At 38.8% G+C, this 17,803-nt stretch overlaps 1 protein-coding gene across 1 annotated transcript; it reads left to right on the top strand.

The window, feature by feature from the left end:
• The first annotated feature begins 7,881 nt into the window (after positions 1-7,881).
• Positions 7,882-11,670, top strand: LOC145398148 (protein LZIC-like). The gene is made up of 6 exons (XM_080271100.1): positions 7,882-7,956; positions 9,224-9,343; positions 9,521-9,656; positions 10,080-10,235; positions 11,235-11,355; positions 11,547-11,670. The coding sequence occupies exons 2-6, from the start codon at positions 9,243-9,245 to the stop codon at positions 11,591-11,593; spliced, it is 561 nt and encodes a 186-aa protein (XP_080127226.1). The 5' UTR covers positions 7,882-7,956; positions 9,224-9,242; the 3' UTR covers positions 11,594-11,670.
• The last annotated feature ends 6,133 nt before the right edge of the window (positions 11,671-17,803 follow it).

Raw genomic sequence — 17,803 nt, 5'->3', positions numbered from 1 at the left:
GCTAAGCTTAGAGCTATAAAATAAAAGGTATCTCATATTAACAATCCTTTCATTGTCATAAACACCCATTTTTTTTCCCCCTTCAGGTCAAAACCAAGTAATTTTGTTCAGCTGAAAGAAACTAGTAGGTGGCTTTATATATGTCTAGATTCCTCATAGTCCCTTCGTTGCTTCGGACGGACAGGTGATTTTGTACGAGAGAAAATCATAACGATCAGTGGGTTGATCAGGCAGAAACGAAAAAAAGAAAACTATTACATGAAAAAATATTATATCCAACGTCATAAAAGGCTTATATAAAACTGTCATCCAACACCATAATGAAAAGTTTATATATAAATAAGTTAATATATCCAACGCCATAAAACATTTAGGTCAAAAATTTATATACACCCAACGCCATAAGGAATTGTTTAAATAAAAAATATATATATTATATCCAACGCCATAAAAAGTTTGTACAAAAAATAATATATCGAGCACAATGAAAAGAAGTTTATATAAATAATAATAGTAATAATAATAATAATAATAATAATAATAATAAAAACTATTCTATTCAACGTCTTAGAGGGAAAAAAATGTTTCCTACAACGAGAACAGAAACGTTTGGGGCAGCGAAAGTAGGAAAATAGACTACTGAACTGAAAAGGTTAACGGAGACTGTCCCCAATCCTTTTATTAATGACTATACTCCTTTTATTCTAACCTGGCCGATGCCTGGAATCTCTAAGTAGTAACAAGAGATTAGCACTTGAATATGGTCCTAGTCACGAAGAAGTGCTATGAAAAGGACGCAATCACACTGTCTTTTTTCTGCCACTGAGCTACTAGAAATATGCTGAAAGAGGATGAAAATCTGTGCCAAGTTAATGTAAAAGAACTTTATGAACGGTCTCCCACAAGCTGATTAAAACGTATAATCGTATGACAATAATAATAATAATAATAATAATAATAATAATAATAATGGTAATGGTACATTACAGTAGTAATGATAACAGTACTACTACTACTACTACTGCTAATAATAATAATAATAATAATAATAATAATAATAAAAATAACCGTACTCAGTAGGTTGTTACAGGACACTTTCAAACCGTTCACTATCACAGATCCCTTCTAAGCAAACTTAATATCCTCTGGAGCTAGCACGAATAAAGAGAGATTATATCGTACTGAAGGGGTTAACGTCAGTCATACTCATAGTCTTCCATTATTTTATCAGAATATAATAAGGAAAATCAGTTTGTACATAATGCGGCAATACAGATGGACAACAAACAACAACAACAACAACAACAATAATAATAATAATAATAATAATAATAATAATAATAAAATATTAAAACTAGGGAAATAAATAAATGAATACTCAAAATTATGTAACGAGGGAATACAGATAAATAAAAACAGTGAATATGTACCGTAAATGAATAAGCAAGTAAATGGATTAACTACATGAATATAATTGAATAAATAAATAAATAAAACTACATGAATAACCAATAAAAATAACAAAAAAATATGCAAAAATACATATAAATAATTAAACGCATATAAACTCAAGAATAACAAATATAAATTAATACATAAAATGGGATAAATATATGAATAAATAAACAAAACTAAACAAATAAACAGGAAATAAACAAGAGACAGCCTGAGAAACAACAGGATGAGGGTATGGCGACAGAGGAAGTGATGAGCTGCTTAGATAGGAGCCTAATTACTAACTCCTATCACCATTCCTCTAGCACCTAACACCAAATCTAACATCCTAACACCACTTCCCTTGCACCTACTAAATTCTAACACCCTATCACCATTTCTCTGGCACCTAACACCATATTTCTAACACCCTATCACCACCTCTCTAGCACCTAAAAATTCTAACACCCTATCACCATTTCTGTAGCACCTAACATCATATTTCTAACACCCTATCACCATCACTAGAACCAATAATACCGCATTTCTAACACCCTAGCACCTTCCCTATCACCACCTCTCTAGCACCTAAAAAAACCTAACACCCTATCACAATTTCTCTAGCACCTAACACCATATTTCTAACACCCGATCACCATCTCTAGAACCAATAATACCGCATTTCTAACACCCTATCACCTTCTTTCATATACCTACTTCTTTAGCACTTAACACTGCATGTCTAACACCCAATAGCCACTTCTCTAGCACCTAACACGGTTTCTGTAGCACCTAACACTATACTTCTAACATTCTATCACCTTCTTTCATATATCTAACACCATCTTTAGCACCTAATAAATCTCTAACGCCCTATCACCATCTCTAGTACCTAAACCATATTCCTAACACCCTATCACTTCTCTAGCACTTAACACCACATTTCTAACATCCTATCACCATCTCTGAAGTACCTAACACCATATTTCTAACACCCTATCACCTTTCATATACCGATTTCTTTAACATTCGCATGTTTAACCCATTGGATCACAGGGGTGCTGGGCGAGGGATGGCGCTGGGTGGGTACTAAGCGTACCGCCCTCCGCCTATCGGCTCATAGTCGCGAAGCTCATAGGTCCCTACCCGGGGGTTCCCTACTTTATAAAGACTTGAAAAATCCCAGTTCTGTCCAACATTCCGGACACCGGGCTCCAATGGGTTAACACCCTATCACCATCTTCCATATACCTAACACCACTTCTTACACTTTAAACCTAACACCTCATTTCTAACACGCGAACATCAATTTTCATGGACCTAACCTCATTTCTAACACCTAACACGACCTTTAACACCATCTCGAAAGCCTAACACCATCCATAACACGTAAGTCTCTGACACCCATCTATCTCTGTAGCATTAAACACAATCACTCTAACGTCTAACATCATCACTACCATCTAACACCATCTATAACACATAACACCATCTCTAACACCATTCTAACACATACGGCGACACAATCACTATTATCTAACACAATATCGAGCGCCAAATACCATCATTTTTACCATCTAACACCAACAGTAACACCTAACTCCACCACTCTAGCACTTAACACCATCACTTTAACAGCTAACACATTCTCTAACATTTAACACCATCACCTGAACCCTTAGCACCACCATCCTAATAGTTAACACCATTTCTAACACCATCTAACACCAAGCGCTACATAACATTAACACCTAACACCGTCAATATAACACACAGCACCATCATCCAAACACTTAACACCATATCTAACACCATATAACACCAAACGCCACATATTCTAACATCTTACACCATCTCTAACACATAACACTTTAACACATCATGACTACCACCTATCACCATCTCTATCACCTAACACCACCTCTCAGTCCTAACAAACTTTAACACCTATTTCAGCACCTTACATCTGACACCATTGATATCAGCTAACACCATTCCTAACATCTAACACCACCTCTTACCACTCAACACCATCATTCTAGCACCTAACACCATCACTAACAACACCTAATACATCACCCCCTCTCTCTCTCTCTCTCTCTCTCTCTCTCTCTCAGATGTCCTTCTTAATTAAAAAAAAAAAAATGAAATCGCAATGGGGTAACCATCTCTCTCTCTCTCTCTCTCTCTCTCTCTCTCTCGGTATACCGGTATGGTCGAGAAGCACTGGCGCCAAACACTAACACCGGGTTATATAATGGAGGGGGGGGGGGGTCTGGGGGGGGGGCGATGGTCACTTGCACACTTTGATTTCTCTTGCCTATTTCCAGCACAAAATGCCTAACACTTTTTCTTAAGCGATTTATTATACACATTACCCCTCAAAAACATCCCTTTGTAAATAAAATATTAGAAAATACTAAAAAATAAATAAAATACAAGAAAATGTTAAGGTAATATGAAACATAAATCACTAAGGAAGAGGTGTTAGGGAGCCTGGGACAAAATTCGTCTCTCCCTTGACCCCTTTTCTCCCAGTAGTACAATTAGGGACCTGGGCATAACATCGACTATTTCGAATCGTATTCTAAGGGTAGACTGGGACTCAGCAGAATTGGGTGACTGCCTTATCGTCTCGTGCAGTTGATAGGCATTTTAATTCTCTCTCACGCTATATATATATATATATATATATATATATATATATATATATATATATATATATATATATATATATATATATATATATCGACGTATTTCCCATCAATAAATACAAGACGATATTCAAGTAATGTGTGGAAAAAATCGGTATGCAATAGGTGTTACGAAGAGTCCAAAACTACTTAGAATACGAGAATAAGTCGCTAACGATAAGGCAATACGAGGCCTCCTATGACAACAGAAAATAGGCGTAGGCTTACTTTACTACTACTACTGCTACTACTACTACTACTACTACCACCACCACCACCACCCTCATTATTATTATTATTATTATTCCACTTTACTCTGTTTCCTCATGTATATTAGAAAAAATAAAGTAGGTTACTGACAACTATCACGTCACAAAACACCGAATGTACTTCTTTTTAACTTTGAACTCTAAATAAATAAATAATAAATAAATAAATAAACGGATGTGGGCATTTCCTGCTCACGTGACACCCACATGACACTTGAGATGATCCTTAGTGCCTTCTCCTTGGCGACTTATCCTGCATAGTACCCCTTTAATAGTACCCTTTAAGAGCGTCCCTTTAATAGTATCCCTTTAATAGTGTCCTTTAACAGTACCCATTTAATAGCATCCTTTAATAGTACCCCTTTAATAATGCCATTTAACAGTACCCATTTAATAGCACCCTTTAATAGTGCCCTTTCACAGTACCCATTTAATAGTACCCTTTAATGGTATCCCTTTAATCGCACCCCTTTAACAGTGCCCATTTAATAGTACCCTTTAACAATGCCCTTTCACAGTACCCATTTAATAGTACCCTTTAACAGTATCCCTTTACTAACACCCCTTTAACAGTACCCTTTTAATAGTACCCCTTTAATAGTACCCTTTAACTACCCATTAATAGCAACCCTTTAATAGTACCCCTTTAATAGTGCCCTTTAACAGTATCCATTAATAGTACCCCTTTAATAGTACTCATTCAATAGTACCCTTTAACAGCACCCCTTTAATAGTGCCCTTTAACAGTACCCATTTTTTTTTTTTTTAATAGTACCAATTGATAACATTCCTTTAATAGTAGCCTACCCCTTTAACAATAACACTGAAAAACACCGTCACCAGATAGAATGAGTTAAAATGTATGCAACATGATTATAGTCCCTTTACCTTAACCTGGCCCAGATTTGTCGTTTCTGCAGCTTTGCTCACGTACCGGTAGCTGGCAAAAAAAAAGACAAGGCAGTGGCTCAACATACTTGCCACAGCACTTTTTCGAGATTAGGGTGATAATTTAGCATTAATCTATCACGGTATAACAACTCAGTATGCAAGATGGACAGATTGAAATTTTTGGCCAAGTTAGAGTAAAAAAGGGTATGGTAAACACACAGGGCTTACACAAAACATGGTGACTGACGACCTAAGTACTGCACACAACATTCTGAGAGAGACGTTTTGAAAATCCTGACTTAGGCTATACTGAGCACAGGCAGATTTTCAGGACCACAGATAAGATTAATTACTGAACGCTTGCAAACTTTCAAGACCAGATAGGGGCTAATTACTGAGCACAGGAAAGCTATCAAGACTAGAGACAGGCCGATTACTGAACACACGATTTTCAAGAGCAGAGTGCTTCGTACCGAACACACGCAAATTTTCAGGAACAGTGATATAAATTACTGAACAAACGCATATTTTCAACACTAGAGACCGGCTACTCAACACACGCAAATTTTCAAGACCAGTGACAAGTTAATTACAAATCATGCAACTTTTCAAGGTCGGTGATATTCTTAGTACTGAACAAACGAAAATTTTCAAGACAAATTATGGGCTTCAAAAAACGCATAATTTCAAGATCAGAGACTGGCTAATTACTGAACACACATTTTCAAGACCAGTGATGTGGCTAATTGGGTTACTGAACACACGCAAATTCTCCAGGTTAGTGATAGGTTAATTATTCAACATACGCATATTTTCAACGACCAGTGATGAGGCTAATAACAAAACGCAAATTTTCAAGACCAGAGATATGCAAAGTACCAAACAAACGCATATTTTCGAGACTAGAGACAAGCTAATAACTAAAACACTCGTAAATAAGTACCAAACACCTTGCCTGCCACACCTCTGCAATGCCCCTGGTAGTGGTGTGAGAGTGCCGAGTAATACCCCATGCCCCCACCACCACCGCCATGCCCACACTACACTCTGTTTACTATATGCACTCGCCTAATAACACTCTCAGCTGAGCAATATCGTCTGCTGTTAGCTTTAAAAGAGTAACATATATATCCCGTTCATCTGAAGGTTCTTTTGGCCTAAAACTCAAGTTTCCATCTTGAATGCCGAGATGTAAGTAAAGATTAACACCAAAACATGATGCAAGTCACGAAGAAGTGCTATGGCGGTTGTAGAGCGGTAGAAATGTCTTTATTTTGCCACCGAGCTGCGGGAAATAAGCTGCAAAAGGACGAAAATCCGCGCCAGATGATGTTTTCAACATTTTAGTCTTGCTACCTCCCTCTTGATGTCCGGAATATAATTAGTGCTATATTCAATCCCTTAAAGTCGAAAAGTCATTAATTCTTTCAATACGATGTTCTACTTGTTGCAGCCCTCGTGTACAGAATGAATGAAACATCTGTCAGTAGTAAGTTGGTTAATTATTTAAGCACTCCTTCGTTAGCAATACAGTGCAATTGGTCTGGAGCCTGAGGGTTTAATAAGAAAACCTGTTCTGGAAGCTCATATTTAAAAAGCATATGCCGTAGGTCCTAACACGCAAAATGACAAATACCGATATGCACTTGCTTTTGCATGAATATAATTATATGAATACACATACATATGTATTAAATATACTGCAAATACCTGTAGTTCTTGCAAAACCTCGCATACTAAGAAGCCTGTTAAGTGGGCCATACAGGGTACAATTTCATGGCTACTAAGCTACATCATATATCTTATATATGGAGACAATCAGCATACAGGGCTGAAACAAAAATGACCTTGTGGTCATGGGTGTGAGGGCGTGGAGGTGCACCCCAACAACCTAGTACTATTTATATGTCTTAACTTGGCTGCCGCCGGCCTGGGAACAGCGGCACCTTCCCTACCTGCCCACTCGAAACCCCATATTCTTGTGTTTAGTACCTCTTTCATACCAGTTTACTTAGCATATGGCACGTAAATGTTCACTTGCATAATGGTGGCCTAACAACATACATTGCACTGCACAAAAGGTGGATATTAACATGCCATTAGCAGAAATAAACTAGAAAGAGCCTCATTAACCAAAGAGAACACAGGCCTATGCGACCCGAGCCCAAACTGTACCTGGAAAACTTTGAAGCTTTCTAAGACAATATTATCGTGGAACAGGAAACACAGACTGTCACTAAATACTACTGAATAAACTAACCACAAAATGTCGGTTGGAAACGGGCTCTCCAAATGCAATAACGTCAGTTTCTACTTATGTACTGTACGTGTACAGTAGGCCTGCCTTTCCTGGGGTAGGGAAACAAGGAGAAGGACAATGCCGACAGAGAGCATCTGATGAATGGAAACGTGAAGGCAACTCACCTCAAAATCATCTCTCTGTGCTATTTCATTTATCTGTAAATTATAATTTTTTATCTTATATGTATATACATTACTTTGAGATTGGCCAATGCATATATCCAGTAATTATATTAAGTAATCTTCAAATAGCGTAACAGAGGAAACGGACAAGTTTATTGACATTTGATCAGCTGATTTTTGCTTCCTCGAATCACAAGGGAGGAGTCCCTCCTGTCTGGAATAATTTTCGTTTATTATATTTATTTGTAAGTCACCTAAAATCTGTCTTGTTGATCTTTATTTTCTCATTGATTAAGATGAAGAAAAATATTGTTGATGTAACTTTTCTTAGCAATGGATACCTGTTCTTCCAAGGCAGGTGTGAATCAGAAATATAGTTTGTAATGACTAGGAATATAGTCGTGTATTCCACATTGCAAGATAATATGGACAATAAAATGAAAAGGCCTTCTAAGAGGTATGGTGCTAGAGGAGTCAGAAGAGCAGAAATTGTGTGGGGGTTAGCTAGAACATATTTGTTACTGGGCTGAAGAGGTTAATTGTTTCTGACCTCCGCATTTTAGGCAGGGCTTTAAAAGCTGGATGAAATATGATATTAGCCAAAATAAAAAGATATTATGCTGAGGGGATTAACTTAAGCTACAGTGAGTTTGCTCTAACCAAGGCCCCTAACTTTAGTTCTACCTCGTAAGAATCATAAAATTTCATGTATTCACTGTCCACTATTCATATTGCAGGAGTGACCCAGTTCCATTAGGTGAAACTAAACCTATAATAGCTAGCTATGATTGTAGGGCTTGATTAATGTGTGATTGCACTGGGCACCTTTTGATTTTTTTGTTATTCTACCTCACCTCATCCTTAAGTGGACAAACTCATGAGGATGAGGATGATGGTGATGATATGATCTCTCATCATCCAAAGGTATAGGCTAAAGGGTCTCCCTCATCTGTATAAAATTGTCTGGCATCAACCACATGAAGATCACGAGTTCAAATGTGCTTACAACATGTCATTTGTTATCCATTGAAGATCAACTTTTGAAACCTTTTTGGCAGGTTAATGGTTCGCACATATTTCTCATGTCATCCTCCCTTTAAAAGGAAAAACATTTTGACCAGAGGGAACTCTTATACTGATCATATAAGGGACACCCATGGAGCCGCAGTGTAGCTCATTGAAGGGTCTGTGGTAGTGTGGTTACCTCCCAGTCTGTGGTCTGAGTTTGGCCATTTAAAGAGGGCACGGGTAGTATGGCCTTTCAAGGACTAGCACATGTTTGTACGGTACCATGTTAGGTCGTTCTCCTTTTCCCATATCACATGTTCGTTCTTTTTATACATCCACATCTTGTTTCTTGGATACTATTATTTGTCCTCATTGGTGTGCTGCAACATAAACTGTTAAGGATATTGGTGAGAAAATCTTCAAGAATGAGGGACTTGGATAGACAAGCTGATTTTATGAATGAAAAATGTTAGTGAAATTAACATCACTACTTTTCTGTGCAAGTTGAGGGTGTGAGGGGATAATGGTGAGTCGAGGTGAGAGTGAGACACAGCGGCTGAGGCAGCAAATGGAAGACCAGCTGGACCGTCTAGTGGCACAGCTGGCCGATCTTGAAGAATGCAGGTACAGTCACACCTGCTGAATTCTCTTTTATATATGCTTACAACTTGTTTATGGAGTTCTTTTTAAATCAGGACACATCTGTTTATGGTACCTTAATGTAGTCAGCTTTTGTTAACTCATACTAATCAAAAGGCAAACTTGTCATCATCAAAAGGTTAACTTTGCTATGCTTAACAGGGGTGAGCTGGATGCCGATGAGTATGATGAAGCCTACAAGGACACAATAGAACAGCTAAATGAGTTCCAGTCGTCTCTGTCCCGCATGACCAGTGGTGACATGACTCTGGTGGACTCCTTCAATGCTATGCAGCTGGTCAGTTGTCCCTATCCACATTTTACAATACAGGCAGTCCTTGTTTTAGCCTGAGTGAAGAATGATTTTAAAATATAACACAACTTTTGCTGTATAACTGGTACTGTAAAATGACTCAAAATTGGCAAGTCAACCTTTGAGGTAGTGATGAAATGTTGTTGGCACTTCTGTAAAATACTGAGAACTCAGTTGCAAAAAAGACTTAAGAAAGGTGTCTTATTACAAGGATTTTCTCTGGATTCCATAAGGTGAGATATTACCTAGTTGTGAAAGAAAGCTCAACATTACCAAAGAACTGGGTTTTTTTTTACAGTAGCTACTGTACTTTTATACAGTGGCTACCAGTACACTTTAATACTCTAACAAAACTGGTGTGTACAGATATTTTGTTTGTATTTTATTTTTTTATTTATTTTTTTCCAGGCCATCCAAGCTGCCATATCCCAGGCCTTCAAAACTCCTGAAGTTATCCAAATGTTTGCCAAGAAACAACCTGACCAGCTGAGGGAAAAGCTGTCTCAGATTGAACGAGATCACAAAATAGGGAAGCTGGCACTGGATGCATACACACAACAGAAGGTAATGATTTGGGAGATCAATATGGGGGTAGCAGACAGGAAGCTAACTTGGTACTCTACTAATGGAGGGAGACTGGGAACTGACTTACACTACCATTAGTAGATGATATTGTGCTGGCAGGGGACAAGGAAGGAAAATCAGAGAGATTGATTAGTGACTTTGGAAATGAATACAAGTTTGGGAAACAGTGATTTTCATTATGCAGTTTCATTTTCGTCCATTCACTGTACATTTGAAGCTCTGAATCTCAGTGGGACATGAGTAAGAGGAGAAGGTAATTACAGGCAGTATCTTCCCCCCCATGGACTGTAGGAGGCATAGTACAACTTCAGCAAGTGGGGCTTTTCCGTCCCTGTGCCAGAATGAAGAAAGAGGTTTCCCCCCCTCCCTCCCTGTGTCTGGGTTGTGATGGCAGTGCTAATACAATACTGAGCTTGCATTATAATGTACAGTCTGTCTGACTTTGTACAACAGCACCTGTTTTGAGTATCCAGTAATGTGGGAAAAAGATGTTAGCTATATCTTGTTACCTGTGACAAAGTGCATTGTGTGCACTGTATATGTATATAGTACATGTCGTAGTATGTGTGTTAAGTCAGAGCTCTGTAACATGAAAGTACTTTAATATTGTAATCCAAGTGTGATTCCAGAAGAAAATAAATGTTGATGCTAAGTAATGAAAGATAGAGTACAATAAAATTACTAAGTAAGGATTATTTCTTTCGGTTGAACCCCTTGTAGTATAATGATGCCTTCTATAATTTGTTCTTGCCAACAGCTGGATAATTATCTTCATCTTAGGGGAGACATATAATAGTGAAAGGGCTAATGAAGGCTATATTAAACCCCTCCAGATGGAAAGTATCATGTCATTTGAATAAAATAGTTGGGTTGAAAGAAGAGTACAGTATACCATAAAAGGCATCATGGCAGTGAAGTTAACATGAAACAGCATATAAGAGGAATATCCAGTACAGTACTAATGTGTGACTGTTACAGGTGGAAGTGTTAAGTGCTCTACAAAAGCTGGGTGAGAACATGTCAGCAGTAGAGCAGAGTTTCCTGGAATCCCACGCTTCATCCCTTATGAAGAATTTTGACAAAGTTACAGATGATACAGGTGAGACAGTTTAATTAATGAATTATAATAGAAGAGATGAGTTTCAGTCATTAAATTTCCCTCAAATTGGATTATTATGTTTATGGTCTTATTCTTTGCCCACAGGTTGATGATTCATATTTGTTTGAAAATGATTATACTCTCATCTGAATGTAATATTCTTAGACAGATTTTTCCTTAATTTATAACAGGTTCAAGTCAAAAAGTCCTGGAATTGGCCCGTCAAGGACTCCAATAGCCCCTTCTGTACATCTGAGTGTGAATATGAGTAAATTGAATGCAAACATATTTTTAGTGAACACTGTGTCTGTCAGTGTACTTTGCATTTTACTTAACTTGGCCTAAAATTGCTGTCTTTCTGTCTTGAGTACTTAGTAGTATCAGTAGATTAACACTAAATTATACTGGTAATGCTGGTCACAAAAAAGTGCAATGGAAGGATGTTGAGCCATAGTATTGTCTTTTTCTGCCACTAAGCTACATGAAATAAGCTGCAAAAGGATGAAAATGTCGGCCAAGTTAAGGTGAAAAGCATATAGTCAGACACCTGGGGCTGTATTCATAAACTTTCTCAAGCTGAAGTTGTGTATAGTATAAGATCATTAGCTGCATATATTTAACTCGTATATCTGCCAAACACGTCACAAGCAAATGTGTGAATAGCTTGAATAATATAGCTACAGAATGATTTAACTACCCACAGCCAAATGAGAATGAATAATTTGAATGCAGCAAACCAGAATGCTTTAAGACTTCATTAACTACCATGTGGATTTGATTGTGGTAAATATGGGTTGACTTTTTTTTTTTTTTTTTTTTTTTTTTTTTTTAATACATCCCCAGATCCTGAAAATTCATCTACAGTGGCTGTGATAAAATTGTCTTGTTATACCAGCTGTGTCACTCCCTCCCCCTTTTGGCTCCAATCTGGCCATCCTTTTCAACTCCCCCACTTATCATGACGCTTGTCCAATTTGTTTTTGTAGTTGGCTCAATTTTCTGTGCTCTCCATATTCCCCAACCACTTCCACATATTTTTATAGCTGTTTATGTTATATTTGCCTCTGCATATTAGTCACTGATCATTATCCTCAAATTACTGTAATTATTGTTTACTGTGTTGTCTGTTTTGTCCTTTTCTGTTTCACTGGACTGTCTTGCCATCTTTACTACAGTATTGAAATTTCTCAAGTTACAGGTACAGTATTTGAACTCCTTCACATCCATATTTTAATACTGTATCTCAGCTTTTTGTAGCAGAACCTTAGGTAGCTGACATCAGTAATGGGTGGAAGAACTGTGTGAAATACAGATGCAACCTTAGCAGTCTATATGAGGTTCACTGTAAGACAAGGCCTTCATGGAGGTAAGGTACCTGATTAAAATTTGATGAAACCCCACTTACAGTATTATATAAAGGGGCATTACAAAGCTGTAAAGTGTGTCAACAGTATTATATAAAGAGGCATTACAAAGCTGTAAAGTATGTTGTTATGTGATTTTAAACGATTGTGGTATATAAAATGATATATAAGTATGTATCTTTTCTTGAAAAAGTTATAATGAAGAGTCCAGGTGTGATGGCAGCTTGTGAGAGGAAATTATGGTAGTGTGGAGGCTGGAAGTATGTGATATCTAGGGCAGCTGTTGCTGGATGAGGCATGTGTAGATGGTGTTATGTTAACTAGTTAGTAATTGTAGGTGTAAGTTTACCCTACTTTTAGTTTTGTTAAGATTTTGCTCTCTTCGCTTATTTGGCAAGTGTATGAATCCACTTGGGTCCAACATACAACATTGTCTCCACTAGGCACAAAAGCAAGCAACCTGACCATATGATAAAGGGTTTGCAAGTGACACTTTGCTGCTGTTGAGCATTTGGGTAAGCCAGGTAAGTCCCTTAACAGAACCAGCCCATTTGCCCATTTTCTGTGCCTTGACCTGCTTGCTTGCTCCATTTAGCTGCACATTAATTATAGTACTGTACAAGCTCGTTTCAGTACAGTTTTTTTTTTTTTTTTTTTTTTTTTTAATAATATACAGTTCTTTTGCAGCGGCGCATTTGTGTTGTACAGGTTTATTATTGTAGTTTTCTGTTGCAAGCCAGGGGTTAGTCTCTTAGCAGGGTATGAGTACAGTATTGTATGGGAAGCTTTATGCCTACTGTGTAGAAGTATCTGATCTCTAGAGTACAGAACATCATACTAATATTTACAGTATTCAGGTGTACAGGGTATTGGTAGTTATTCACATTTCACTTGGATGGTTACGAGTACAGGAAACACTCATAACATCTTTGTAGCTGGTAGCTGCCTGCTGTGAAGTAGCATATTTCAGTTATTATTGTGGATTGGTAAGTAATAAGCAGCACACTAGATTAAACATCTCAGGGATGTTTGTGTTTTTTTATTTTGGCTAACATCAGATGATTTTATTAATCTTAGAGAGATTAGAGACCCTCAATTTGAAAGAATTACTCTTAGAAACACTGTTAACCCTGTAAATTCAAGGATGTACTTTTTAATTCTATTGTGGCTCATGCCTGGTGATTTTATCTTAGGAAACCCCTAAACTGAAGGGATAAAAATATATATTGAAACTGGCACTTTTAAGACACAAGAGCCAAGTTTTTATGTATTTTGTTTGGGAAACCTGTCACAGTAGCAGGGCTGTATGGTATATAAAAGACCATAATATAAAGACAAGTTAGTGGTAGGTGGGGGCGCTCACCATCCACTCACTCAATGTAGTGCTGCTCTCAAGTGACAGCCCATTCCTCTCTTCCTTTCTTCTTTCCTTCCTTCCTCTTTTGTCTTTATGTCCTTCACTCTTTCCTCATCTTTCTGTCTATGGGCGACTACACTGAGTGACAAGCCAAATGCTTTCATATACACCAGGAAACCATTTACTATGCTGGGTGGTAACCATATAACCAGATTATGGCACCTGGTGGTTTAGTGGGTAATTAAGGTGCTCCAGCTGGATTGAGCCGATGTAGGTTTACATCCAAGGGATGGTTGGGGTTTATTGTCCATGTAATGCCACGCAAAGATGAGTGACACTGGTCACTCTCATCTTAAATGTCAGGACCAACTTGCCTAGCCCAAGCTCCTATGCTCCTCATGGGGCAACACTAGGTTAGATGATGATGATAATGATGATGTAGCTAATTAGAAAGCAAAATGGAAATCAGAAAATGAGATTTAGTATACTGTAATAGCCTAGCTGATCTCCAGTTCATACTAGCATAATAAGATTGTAATTAAAATCTGAATTTAGTGACTCCCAAGGCATTTTTTTCAGTGCTTACAAGGTGATTCAACTTTCTAGCCTCATGCTTCCTACTTTACTGCCGTTGTTTTGTTTTGCTTCATTTTTGAGGGCCCCAACATGCTTGCATGCGTCGGCCTCGGTCACCTAATGGCAGCTGTCGATGCTGCTCAATCTCTGGCAGCTTCCCTATTCAGTCCCTTATCCCTGAGGTCACACTCAATTACTTCGTCCCAGGTCTCTTTCGGTCTGCCTTGTGCAGCCCTACCCCAAACATTAACATTTCTCACCCATCCTTGCCACATGCCCAAATCATGTCAGTCTACCTCCCCACATCACAACACCAGTACATTCCATTCCCATCCTACCCCTCAACTCTTCCATCATAAACCTAGCCCCCCCAGGCCTCACACTCAGGGTATGCACTGCACATCCACCTAATCATTGTCATTTCTGTATGTTCGAGCCTGCGAATATCTTCTTCCTTTGCTGCCTAGGTCTTACTGCCACACAGCATTACACTCCCAGTACATGCTGTACACAAAGATCCCTTAGCACAGAGGGAGAGCCTCTCAGTGTCAGGAGAGACGGCAGCTCCCTGAACTTCATCTAACCACTCCTCACTGTAGCCACGGAGCTAGCTCCAGTCCCACCTGCAGCACACAACATGTCTCCCAAATAACAAATCTCTTCCACACACTCAAGAGGCTCACTGGCAAGTTCAGTCCTTTCCTGCCTGACCATCTCCACCTGCTCTCCCCGACACAACGCACACATGAAATCAGCATTATCTCACAGTCTACCTCTAATACCACTACATATGCACCCACTTATCACAGACACTACACAAGATGGAATTGCTTCCCATTCCCTTGCGGCAAATTACACATGGCCACTCTCTCTGCGCTTTGACAGTACCGCCCGCAGCCTTAGACACCATCTTTTTTGTTTTATCTGCATTTACACTTAAGCCCTTGTCCCCTATATCATCTCTTCATTTCCTAAATCTTTCCTCTGCCTCTTTCATTCTGTGCGACTAACACCAAATCATCAGCATACAATATCTCCCACAGGAGTCCATTTCAGAAGTCATATGAGAGAGCTTCAGGTACCATGATAAACAACAAGGGGCTCAAAACTGACCCCTGGTGCACACCAACATTCACAGAAAACTCATCAATCAAATTTCCATTCACCCTTACCTGGGTGCGAGCACCCACGTACATAGCCATAACCACCCTAACCAGCCACTCCTCGATCCCAAGCTTTCTCATTGCCCACTTCACCACCTCTCTAGGGACTCTGTCAAAGGCCTTTTCCGAATCAACAAAAGTACAGTTCCCTTTTCTTTTCTATATATTTTTCCCTGAAGCTGTTGAACAACGAATATGGTTTCAGTGGTCCCCCTGCCTGGCATAAACCCAAGCTGTATCTCATCAGTATTCACACTTTCCAGTCATACCTTCTAAAACTCTCTCCATTACCTTCATTATCTGGTCTAAAAGTTTTACGCCTCTATAATTTCCTCTTTCCAAGACATCACCCTTCCCCTTGTACACATTTACAATTACACTTCTCAGCCAGTCATCTGGGACAACACACTCATATATAATTGTATTTATCAGGTCAGTGACCAACCTTACTCCTATATCTCCTGAGGCTTTCAACATTTCAGCAGTCAGCCCAGATACACCTGCAGCCCTCCCCACCTGCATCCTGCCAATTGGCCCACTCACAGTAGCAGTGTCAATCAAAGGCCAAGGGCCAAACACTGGATCTGCAGGCTCCAAATCATCCCTTTCCCAGTCAAACTTCTCACTCAACAACTGGCTGTAATGCTCTCTCCATGCATCTTTAATATCCCCACTGTTCACCACTATCCTTCCTTCATCATTCTTCACACACTGCTCACCTATGATATCATGTTTTTCATTTTCATTTTTTACTACTCTTCTTCCATTCCTGGAAAAAGACTTCTTTTCTCCTGAACTGCAGCTTCCACACACTTATCCCACCACTAAGTTACTTTATGTCTTGGTGGGCCTCTTGTCCATCCACATACTGAATCAGTAATCTCAAGAGGTTGCTCTTGAGGGATCTGTACTCTTCATTAACACTTCTGTCAGTGTCTCCTTGTTCAGCCACAACTCTCCTCATCTCCCTTTAGAAGGCATCCCTTACTGTACTGCTTGGTTTTTCAGTTTACATATTTTCCTTGTAGGTGCATAGATCTTCTTTTTCATCATTTGCTTCTTAAGCACCATGTAACTTATTAATAACTTGTGTTCTTCACACACTCCTTGTTCCCTATAACTTTAACATCCCCCATTAACTTCCTATCAGCCCTCCTGACCAGGAAATAGTCTGTCTGGCTGCTGTTTCCCCCTGACATGTATGTAATCAACCTACTCTTTCAGTTCCTAAAATGTGTTGCACACAGTCATGTTCATTGCCTCCCCAAACTTGAGTATCCTTTCCCTTTCCTCATTTCTTGTACCATATGCACATCCCCCATGTACTCCTTCATATCCTTGAGCTGCCATATACTGTAGATACTTTTTACTGTACTGACAAAAAGTGGATATGCAAACCAAGCCTGTCAGAACCAAACCTGGCTGTGAAAGCAACGTTTTTCAGTCCAAAACTTGGTATCTTTTACACAACTTGGTAGCCAGATTATGAAACGTCAACTGGGACTGCTATTAGTACTGTACTTAGCAGTTGGAGGGTATGGAAGCAGTGGGGGGGGGGGAGGTGGAAGTATTGAAACAGCAACCATTCATGTTTATGGCAAGACTTACTCTAATCTGAGTGTATTTTTTTCCCAAATGTTGCAGCACTTAGTTATTTTTGCAGAGTTTGGATTTCATAAATTATTATTACATAAGGGACTGAACAGGGAGGCTGCCAAAGACCAAACAGTATGGAGAACCATCATTAGGTGACCAAGGCTGACGCATGCAAGCATGTTGGAGGATTTTTAAATGATACGTTAAGACACTATAATGCAACTTATTTGTTCGTAAACTCTTAAACATCTGTAAGAATTTCCTAGAGTCTGTCTTTTTGTCCCCTCCCCCCAATCATGCAAATTGCAGCATGACATTTCTTTGTGCACTTACTTGAACATTCTCCCATATGACATGTTGGTGCCTTTGATGGTGACCTCATAGGGTAAGTA

Source organism: Coenobita brevimanus, chromosome 5 (genome assembly GCF_032717465.1).
Source record: "Coenobita brevimanus isolate Jiangsu-jjx chromosome 5, ASM3271746v2, whole genome shotgun sequence".
Taxonomy (NCBI): domain Eukaryota; kingdom Metazoa; phylum Arthropoda; class Malacostraca; order Decapoda; family Coenobitidae; genus Coenobita; species Coenobita brevimanus.
The sequence above is the reverse complement of the archived record's forward strand: the minus strand, read 5'-3'. Positions and strand labels throughout refer to the sequence as shown.